We start from the raw sequence: 11,163 nt of genomic DNA, 5'->3' as shown, positions 1-11,163 counted from the left end.
CCTCCCCTCCTTCACCCAGAGCCCTCACCCTGCCCTCCACCCTCACCAGCCCTTTGCCCAGAAACCCTCCACCCCTCCCCAGCCACCATCCCACGACTCTCACGCTACACATCCCTTCGTCTCCGCAGCTGTCACTCCTGGAACATTCTCTCTATATACCTGACGACACACACACACACACACACACACACTGGGATGTGGTGGTGGTGGCTTTCTGAGTTGTTTTGCAGGATGCCTCTACATCCCATGTTGTTTTTTCCTCAGGACCGATAAGGCCCCCATCGGAACTCCACTGTCTTCACGCTGAAGTCCATCTGATAACACCGCTGTTGTTCCTAGACGCTCACGCCTCCTCAGACAGGGAGCAGAGCAGGACGCGGTACATTCCAACACCCCCCCCCCCCCCCCCCCCCCGCCCACGGCCCGTCCAAACCCACAATCTGCCTGGGCTACATTTGATATCAGCTGAATGGGGGTCTAACAATAACTGATGATATAATACAGATCGCAGATTACTCCCCTGACAAAAGACAGTTTACCGTAATCTCAGTGTGTTGATAGTGGAGGTATGTGGGTATGCGGTTAAGGGCCCATATGCAGATTTCAGCTTCAACGTAGAGCTAAATGGCCGTGTTAAGTCGGTAGCGATGGAGGAATGAGATCACGTGGTCTAGAAGGTTCTGTTTCGGTCCAGATAAAGCACTTTCTAAAACCTGGTGGCATTGTCAGATAACGGCTATTAGGTAATGTAGTCAACAAGGACTTAGTAGTACACAAGTGCCACTATTAGAAAAGTTACATACCAGTGTTAATTTGGTCAAAATATTTTACATTTAGTCTTAGTCTTGCACATTAGTTTTAGTAATTTTCTATCCTTCTTTTAGTCGAGTTTTAGTTGACGCAAAACCGAAAACATTTGAGTGTAGTTTTTGTCATCGATGACATCATTCTTGTGAGAGGTCCGGTCCTTCAGACTTCAGGGGGAGTTATATGTCAAGAAGAAAATTACTTGGATTGTCAAAAACAATCAGTTTCTAAAGTGAGTTGACCTAGAACTCAAGTTCACTCCATGCGCATAAACAAAAGCTGAAAGAGGAATTATACCAGAGTATTTACGACAAATGCCTGTTCAGTGTCACACCACCACAAACCGCGCTTTTGTACTCTCCCCAAAGAGAGGTGACGTAACCTTAAATTAAATGCTTTGCTTTTAGTTCCGTGGTTTGATCAGAAACCCATGGTGACTTAAGTCATGCGTGCCCATTCAGGCCAGTCAGAGCTAGTGCATGTGGCTGATCTAACTGCATGTCATTGGGGGAGAAAGCTAGCCAGTTATCCCAACCAGCGGCGCTAACTGGTCTGTGTTCCTCTCTGCTGGGAGCTCACAGGAAGTCAACCCCAGGGGGGGTTTATCTCTTAATCACCTGTTCACTTCCTCATTGGGGAGGGAGTAGGAAGCTTAACCCCCCCCCACCACCACCAAGACAGCATCATGGACGTGTACCATGAAATAGAAGCTTTGGCTTCTGTCTCCGACATCTTCCATGTCCCGGTCTTGATACTGTACTGTCTATAGAACGGCCTTCATGTAGGAAGGAAAGAGGATGTTATACGAGTGTGCTGCTTGGCAGGGCTGAGGTTGTAGTCCTGGCTGTCTGCTGTCCTCCCAGGGGTTTGGCTCGGCGTCTCAGAGCAGGCTGTCCTGATGTGGAGCTTTTTGATGTCTGTTTTTATACGTCTTGTAATATCGCTGACCTTCTCATTTAACCACCGACACTAACCCGCATTCCACAGCGGGGGGGGGGGGGGGGGGGGAGAGAGAGAGAGAGAGATGCAGGTGCCAACCTCCCCTTGCCAGCGGCAACCCGAGCTGGGCATGCCGTGAACAGCCTCCTCTCTCTCTCTACCTGCCTCCCTCCCTCTTGCATTCTCTCTCTCTCTACCTGCCTCCCTCCCTCTTGCATTCTCTCTCTCTCTCTCTCTCTCTGTCTCTCTCTCTCCCTCTCTCTCCCTCTCTCTCTCTCTCTCTCTCTCTCCCTCTCTCTCTCTCTCTCTGTCATTTTGTTCTTTTTTTATTGCTGAACAAACATCTGCTTCCCCGGGCACTTCTTTTGAAATGGGGCGACATAAGATGTTGATTAGACTATAGGACGTTCTGTTCCATCTCCTGCCTTTTATCATGGTAATACCACAGTGTGGTCATGATGAAGTACCCAATAGAGGCCGGTGATGTAGCTAGAGACAACAGCACACATTGTGTCTCTCTCCGTCTCGTCTAGAGGATAAATCCGCCCCCTGTTTCTGTGTTTGAGCGTAGTATTACCATAGGTAAATAACGTAGGCGTCTGTGTGTGTTTACCAGTAATAGTTCTACACCCCACACAATTCGGCACCAAGCCAGTACAAGGATGGAACACACGTTGGGAATGTGCTCTTCTGCACCACAGCATAATGGTATACATGCCAATGCAATCACTTAGAAACATTGGAAGTTCAAGTCTACATTTCTTTGGAATAGCCCTCGCAAGTTTTCCATCCACAAAACTTTAAGTCGTTGGCCCCCAAGTGTTTGGACTGACCCAGATACATATTATGTATGAACTACTTGGATGTCTTGTTGGATTCTGTGTGTTGTATGCAGAGTGTAAACCCTGTCTCTCCTGTGTGTGTGTGTGTGTGTGTGTGTGTGTGTGTGTGTGTGTGTGTGTGTGTGTGTGTGTGTGTGTGTGTATATGTCTGTGTCCGTGTCTGTGTGTGTGTGTGTGTGTGTGTGTGTGTCTCTGTGTGTGTGTGTGTGTGTGTGTGTGTGTGTGTGTGTGTGTGTGTGTGTGTGTGTCTGTGTCTGTGTCTGTGTCTGTGTCTGTGTCTGTGTCTGTGTGTGTGTGTGTGTGCATTTCAGTATCTGCTATTATTGGTAGCCGCTCAATGTGGAGAAGGCGGTGCTTCTTGTACCCATGAGCTGAATACTGTCTGTTGTACAGTTTTGATACTGTATCTGTCAATCCACTGTATTCATCATTTGGTGTGAATAACATCCTATGTGTAGGCATAACTGGTTGTTGGCTCAGCACTACTGTAACTGAATGTTTCCATAATGTCGAAATGCACTGATAGTATTTATGTCCTTTAGATATTGTACAATTTATGTGGACATAAATAAAGCATTTAAAATGTGTGTGTGTGTGTGTGCAGGGTGTGGGGGTCCTGAGGAGCTGACCATGGAGCGGGCCCACACGGCGGTGGAGGGGGTCTTCGAGACCCTTCGGGGGCTGAGCCACACCCGGGACCACCTCAAGCAGCTACGCTCCGTCTACACGGCCAGCGACGGAGTACACCAGGTCAGACACACAAACACACACACACACACACACACACACACACACACACGTGGGCCAGCAGTGGCTCAGGAGGTAGAGCCGGCGTCTAAGGATCGCAAGGTCGGTGTCTAGACTCTAGAGCATAAAATACAGAATTCCAACAACAAAAGTATTATTATTATTATTACACACACACACACACACACACACGCAAACCTGTGGCACTGACCCAGGAACAGAGAAGAATTGAAGACATCCAGGCCTTGCGTCAGAGCCACACACACACACACGCACACACAGCTCGGCGTGTGAATAAGTCTCTTCCATCATTGTGTGTCCAAGGACTCTTCTGTATGGTTCTGTGTTTGTGAATGGACCCTCTCCCAGCAGCACACAATGACCACATTGATCCGAAATGATGCAACAAATGCAGCGAAAACAATTGAGGAGACGACTAGTGGTGCTCATGACGTTACTGAGACATCAGGTGACCCACTGAGTAAGAGTCACTGTCCACCCGGCTGGCAGACGCAACAAAATTCAAAACTCTCGAAACGAGGGACATGCCGCGTGTGTGTGTGTGTGTGTGTGTGTGTCAGGGTTTCCGTTAGAAAAAAATTGTGCCGGTCAACGTGTCCGGGAAGATTTCAATTTACCGGACAAACGTGAGAAATTCCGGTCATCATATTAAAATATAATATAGCTGTTTGTCGCGGTGATTAGCTGTTGTGTAGCCTATACAGTATATGCCGTTTAATGTCTATTTCTCATCCGATACGATTAGATGCGAGCTATATAATATAGGCTTTCATGATTCGCATGCGCTATGCCATAATATTATGTCCAGCGCTGAACGCGCGCCACAACAGACTGCATCGATCAATGAACGGACTCCACATTACGTTAACTGAAGTAGTAATAGTAATAGTGCAGGCTGGGATACGTATATAAAGAAATACCACAATCATTGTGCAAATTGTCAAATCATCCCCCCTATCTCTCTCTCTCTGTCTCTCTCTCTGTCTCTCTCTCTCTCACGCGCCTCCCCTTTCTGAACGTGTGGTGTCCTCTACAAGCGTGTGTTGGGGGGGGGGGGGGGGGGGGGGAGGAAGGGGGGGAGAAGAGAGAGAGAGAGAGAGAGGGAGTGAAAGGGGGGGAGGGAGGGCGAGAGAGAGGGGGGGTAGGAGGGAGAGAGAGAGAGAGAGAGAAAGAGAGAGAGAGAGAGAGAGAGAGAGACAGAGAGAGAGAGAGAGAGAGTGAGAGAGAGAGACATGCATTATTATGGCTTGAGGTCCTTTTACCCCAGAGTCTGGTATGAGTCCGATGTTCTTTCTCTGAGTGTGAAACAGTACAGTGTCAAACACTAACCACGGCCCGCATCGGGTTCCTAAGTGGCTGAGTGCTTGCATACAGACACACACACATGCACACTCGCACACACACACACTGGAGACAGAAGGCACATTGACCCAGACAGAGACGGAGTCATAGGCAAAGCCAAGGTACACACTCTCACTAATCATACACTCTCACTCACTCATGCAGGCTGTTTCTCTGTCTGTTTATCTGTCTGTCTCTCTGTCTGTGTTTCTGTCTGTCTCTCTGTCCCTCCATGTCTCTGTCTGTCTCTCTGTCCCTCCATGTCTCTGTCTCTCTGTCCCTCCATGTCTCTGTCTGTCTGTCCCTCCATGTCTCTGTCTGTCTCTCTGTCTGTCTCTCTGTCCCTCCATGTCTCTGTCTGTCTCTCTGTCCCTCCATGTCTCTGTCTGTCTCTCTGTCTGTCTCTCTGTCCCTCCATGTCTCTGTCTGTCTCTCTGTCCCTCCATGTCTCTGTCTGTCTCTCTGTCCCTCCATGTCTCTGTCTGTCTGTCTCTCTGTCTGTCTCTCTGTCCCTCCATGTCTCTGTCTGTCTCTCTGTCCCTCCATGTCTCTGTCTGTCTCTCTGTCTGTCTCTCTGTCCCTCCATGTCTCTGTCTGTCTCTCTGTCTGTCTCTCTGTCCCTCCACGTCCCTGTCTGTCTCTCTGTCTGTCTCTCTGTCCCTCCATGTCTCTGTCTGTCTCTCTGTCTGTCCCTCCATGTCTCTGTCTGTCTCTCTGTCTGTCTCTCTGTCCCTCCATGTCCCTGTCTGTCTCCCTCAGTACCAGGTGAAGCATGGTTCAGACGCTCCACCATGTTCCTTCTCAGTCAAACACGCTGAGATAAACATCCTACTAAGAATCATCGTCAGGTCGTTTCAAATTTCTCATATGTAGAGACATGAAAAGGACAAACTGTCTTGTCTCTCTCACTCGTTCACACACACACACACACACACACACACACACACACACACACGCCAATATATACACACACACACACACTTCACTTCGGTGCTGGATGCTAAGCAGATGTGCTCTGTTTGACACTGTGTATGGGGGGGCCAGGGACTGAGACTTGGGGCTGACAGACAGAAATATCTCCCTCCACAGAACTGTGTCACCATGTCTCTGAACAGAAGGGCCTGTGTCTCTGTCTGTCTCTCTGTCCTTCCATGTCTCTGTCTGTCTCTCTGTATGTCTCTCTGTCCGTCTCCATGGCTCTGACCAGAAGGGTCTGTGTCTCTGTCTGTCTCGCTGTCTGTGTCTCTGTCTGTCTCTCTGTCTGTCTCTCTGTCTGTCTCTCTGTCCCCCTCCATGACTCTGAACAGAAGGGTCTGTGGAGGAGGAGCGTGTCAGGGAGCTGGTCAGGCCCAGGGACACGGTACGGAAGGCGGATATGGACGAGGGGGCAGGATGGGTTTCACTTTAGATATGCACCAGCATTATGGGGGGTGGGGGGGGGGGGGCGCTGAGGGCACTAACGCACATACCCACATCATCCCCGCAAGGTTCCCGGTTTGGTTCCAACCTTCGACATATCCTGCGTGTCATCCCTCCTCTCTCTCTCTCTCTCTCTCTCTCTCTCTCTCTCTCTCTCTCTCTCTCTCTCTCTCTCTCTCTCTCTCTCTCTCACATTCTTTTAAATAAAATATATCTATGCATATGAGGGGGGGATAGCTGACGTGGTGAGAACAGTAGACGGGGACACAGGGACAGCTAGAGCAGACAGCTGACTAGAAACTCAACTAATGAGTGAAGGGAGGGATGGAAATCACATTGCTGTATGTGTGTGTGCTTCTGTATACTAATAAGTAGGCATTTGCTTTTGCGTGTGTGTGTGGGTGTGGGTGGGTGGTTGGGTGGGTGAGTGGGTAGATAGGCGGATGTGTGTGGCGGGTTGAATAGACTTGTAGGATTTATTTCCTCAAAGCAGAGCATCGGAGCGCATAGACCAGTGGTTCTCAACCTTTTTTGGGCCAGCGCCCCCCTGTCCATTATCCAGGTCTCTTACCGCCCCCCATCAAATAAAGTAGGCTTATTTTCTTCCCTGAATATTAATGTTGACTAATATTCTGTGTTATATCACAGAACAACAATAACACAGCAGCGATTTCACACATGTCCGGTGCAGAACAAACAGTAGGCTACAAAACTGTACATTACAACTAACATTGTTTGTTTTTTAAGTGTGCTGGTGTTGCATTTCGCCAAATTGCTGTTTTATGATGCTAATATTTATTCATTTTTGATTGGACTTTGGGGGGCGGGGGGTGGTGTCACAATATGGCGGCAAACGCTAGGGGGCTATTATTTAAATATTTTATTTAGTATTCTTTTTTTTTCTTTTTTTTATAATTAGTTTTTTCAGATTTTATCCCTTTTTCACCCAATTTGGTATCCAATTGAACCCAACCTAGCATCCAATTATCCCCTGCCTATTGCGTAGGATCCGCCGCACGACCCCGTGGCCGGCAGCCCCAGAGGAGATCGCCAGGCAGACTAGCTGTCTGGCTCCTCGAGCCCAACACTGTTATTCCGGCACCCCGGGGGCGGTGTTGCGCGACGGATCCTTGTCCGGAAATAGTCCTATACCCCCCTTTGGGAGCGGCCGCTCAATATGCCGCTCCCTGTGTGTGCCCCGGCCATGTCCGGGTCTGGCGAGACCGGGATTCGATCCCAGTCCCCGGTGGGCAGCTTGCACTAGTGGCTAATGCTTAGTCCGCTGCGCCACCGCGGGGCTCTTTATTTAGTATTCTATGGTATTATTTTCATAAACTGACCACTTCGAATTTCTCATATCAAAACATAACAAAGTTCCAAGGTTCAGAGCTCTGCGCTCTGGGAGCGCTCAGAGATTGGTGCTCTGACTGAAAACACGGTTTTGCCCGAGCAAACTGACTGTTCGTGCATTTACGAACGTACCCGTAATAACACTGCTGACAGCTGATCAATCGCAAGCAGAGTAGTGGTTTCCTATAGCAACGAAAGACGCTGACAGCTGTTCGGAGTGCTTATGTGTTCGTTTCCAGGACATCACAAGAGGAGCAACATATCACAAAAAAGTGATCGTATATTTTAGTTTGTAAACGTTAAGACGAACACATCGCAATTAGGGCTGGGACGACGCGTCGACGTAGTCGACGTAATCGACAACGTCAATACGTTGACTTGCGTAATGTGCGTCGGTGCGTCGCCCAAAAAATAAAATTAAAAGATCTAGCTGCAATTGCGGCACTGCGCCGACGTGGTGGCGGGGGCGCTGTTTCGCAAATAAGTTAGCTTTCGTTTTTGCTAGCGAAATAGCTGATACTATGTTGACTGCTCAAGGAGAATACATATTTGAAAGTACAGAATGCCTGAGAGCCTTATATTGCATTATATTACATTATATTTTGAATGGTCATCTGGTGCCTGAATATTGTGTTTTCCTTTACATAAATAATGACATTTCCACCATAAATTGATGCAGAAAGGGCACAAATTGGTGCATATCAATTCACCAGAATGCAAGAAATTAAGTGTTTGATGTTTAAGGACCCCCAGACAGCCCTGCTTCATGGGTCCCCCCCGATGTCAAACGCCACTGGTACCACCTCCGCCTCATTTTGAGCCAGGAAAAACCCTGATGGCCATGTTGGCATTCAAGTTGGCTAAACATAGCAGTGAGTCTGCCCTGTGTCTGGGGCTGTTTGACAGAGGTAGTAGTAGTAGTAGTAGTAGTAGTAGTAGTAGTAGTAGTAGTAGTAGTAGTAGTAGTAGTAGTAGTAGTAGTAGTAGTAGTAGTAGTAGTAGCAGGTCGCCGAATTAAAGGTGTCTGTGTTTAATTGCGGGCCCACAGACAGCCCCCATACATCAGCTGATCATTTAAAGGGGCGGCCGTCTGAGTAATGTGCATGTCACACGCTGCTTTGTTTTATAAGAGCAGCAGCTATTACCCAGAGTGCTTTATAAAGACACTGTTAAACAGAGAGAGACAATACAGCCATTATTTTGGGGGAAATTAAGTGATACATTAATCGAACAGTAAAAAAAATAATCGTTAGACTAATCGACTAATCGAAAAAGTAATCGCTAGATTAATCGTAAGAAAAATAGTCGTTTGGGACGGCCCTAATCGCAATGCTAACCTCAGAATGGCACTAGGGATAACATCCACAACAACACTTAACAGTAATACATTTATGTAATATACTGTAATGAACCTGCGAGGGGAGGGGACATTCGTAGCTGATTTCTCTAGGTTCGATTATTGGTAAGCAACAGAGAGCTTTCCGGACTGGTTACAATACGATCGCTTTTTTGAGATAGGTTGTTCCTGCTGTGATGTTCTGGTATGGTGGTATGGTATTAGGCATTAGCACTCATTTTAACTAAATTAAATAAGCTGTATTGAAAGGAAGCGAACGCATAAGCGCAGAGGGTAGTGTGTATACGCGGGGAGTGAGTATTTGGCACGTCACTGGCGGGGACATGGACTGAGTATCACAACTAAAATAAGAAATGTTTCGCTTATAGCCAACAATTACAATGAGCCCACAAACTGAAACATATGTCACTCAAGCATAGCCTACAAGGAAAACACTCATAGAAGTTGGGCATTGAAAGTTGGCTTGTGCTAGCATTAGCTATGGTGCATCCATGGTCAACAATACGTTACAGATGGGATGAACCGGGGTTCTTTCTATCGTAGCCTAGCATAGTATTGCAATTTCTGCACTGTACATAAACAGTCAAGAACGTACCCGTAATAACACTGCTGACAGCTGTTTTTCATGAGAAAAATACTTTATGCGTGAACGCCCCCCAAGAACACCTCAAAAATATTTGTTCCAGCGCCCCCCGATGTTGTCTGAACGCCCCCGTTGAGAAACGATGGCATAGACGAACACATTCCACGGAATCAGTCCTTCCTCCTTTGTCTCCTGGACGGTGTCAAGGCCGTCATACTTCCTCTTGAGCACATTAGCTGGATAGGAAGTGGGTCAGGGTGTGCGTGCGTGTGTGTCTGTGTCTGTGTCTGTGTCTGTTTCTGTGTGTGTGTGTGTGTGTGTGTGTGTGTGTGTGGGTAGCTAGGTTGAAGAGGAAACATCATTTGGCCATCAAGTGCGGTCGTTTCTGATGTCAATCAGAGGGAGGGAGGGAGGGAGGGAGAGAGGGAGGGAGGGAGAGAGAGAGGGAGGGAGAGAGAGAGAGAGGGAGAGAGGGAGGGATGGAGGGTAATATCATCGACCCGAACAGTGGGAGACAATTCCGAGAAGACAATTCTACAAAGGTCTACGTGAGCTCTCTTACACAAACACACACACACACACACACACACGCACACGCACGCACACACACACACACACACAGAGGTCGCCCCTTGTTAATGGTAGAGAGGTTATTGGCTTTCTTTGGAAGGTTGCAGTGGTATTGTTAGTGTTATATAATGTGGGTGTCCTTCTTCCATCGCTATCGTAACTATAGTAACTGCCCTCTCTGAAGGTCGTTAACCTTGCCAGTGGTCCGTCATGTCAGCACAAAGTGCCTCTGCAAACGAACCATAACCTTAACCACAGACTGACCATAACCTAACGACAGACTGACCATAACCTAACGACAGCCTGACCATAACCTAACCACAGCCTGACCATAACTTAACCACAGCCTGACCATAACCTAACCATTACCTGGCCAGAAGGGTCCGCTCCACTGCAGATCTGCCTAAATGACACCCTATGGCAGGAATATGAGCATGAGGACCTGGAACAGTACACGTCGTCGGTTCTGAACCACATAGTGAACTGCACCAACTCAGTCACCGTGGACAAACGGGTCCGGGTCTACCCCAACACGAAGCCATGGATGACTGGGAAGGTCCAAAAACTGTTAAATGAGAGGGACAACGCCTTCTTCGCAGGGAAGCGCACACCGCTGTACAGCTCCACCAGGGCCAACCTAAAGCGCGGCATCAAAGCGGCCAAGGCAGAGCACAGAGAGAAGATTGAGGAATGCCTCCTGAGCAACGACTCCAGGCGGATGTGGCAGGGGGTTCAGCAGATGACAAACTTCAGAGCCAACAGGCTCACAGCCGCAGAGGACGACCCCCTGCTGGCGGGAAAGCTGAACACCTTCTACGCCCGGTTCGACGAGGGGCGAACGGAGGTAACCACAACACAGACACCACTCTCTCCAGCTCTCAGCAGCCTCACCCTCACAGAGCACGAGGTGAGACGCGTACTGAAGGCGGTGGACCCCAGGAAAGCCTCGGGGCCGGATGGCGTCCTGGGACGGGTGCTGAGAGACTGCGCCGACCAGCTGGCCGGGGTTTTCACCAACATCTTTAACCAGTCCCTGTCCCAGGCCACCGTCCCACCCTGCCTGAAAACCTCAACTATCATCCCAGTCCCGAAGAAAAGCACGGTGAGCTGCCTAAACGACTACCGCCCGGTGGCACTCACACCAATCATCATGAAGTGCTTCGAGAAACTAGTCCGGGCCCACATAC

At 48.7% G+C, this 11,163-nt stretch overlaps 1 protein-coding gene across 1 annotated transcript in view; it reads left to right on the top strand.

The window, feature by feature from the left end:
• Window positions 1-3,216: 3,216 nt before the first annotated feature.
• Window positions 3,217-11,163, top strand: part of scfd2 (sec1 family domain containing 2) — a 22,749-nt gene continuing 14,802 nt past the window's right edge. Inside the window, exon 1 of the mRNA XM_080541701.1 lies at window positions 3,217-3,338. Coding sequence (XP_080397827.1) covers window positions 3,219-3,338 — 120 coding nt within the window. The 5' untranslated portion in view covers window positions 3,217-3,218. The remainder of the gene's footprint in view (window positions 3,339-11,163) is intronic.

The sequence above is a fragment of the Nansenia antarctica genome (assembly GCF_963989245.1).
Source record: "Nansenia antarctica genome assembly, chromosome: 1".
In the NCBI taxonomy this organism is placed as follows: Eukaryota; Metazoa; Chordata; class Actinopteri; order Argentiniformes; family Microstomatidae; genus Nansenia; species Nansenia antarctica.
The sequence above is the reverse complement of the archived record's forward strand: the minus strand, read 5'-3'. Positions and strand labels throughout refer to the sequence as shown.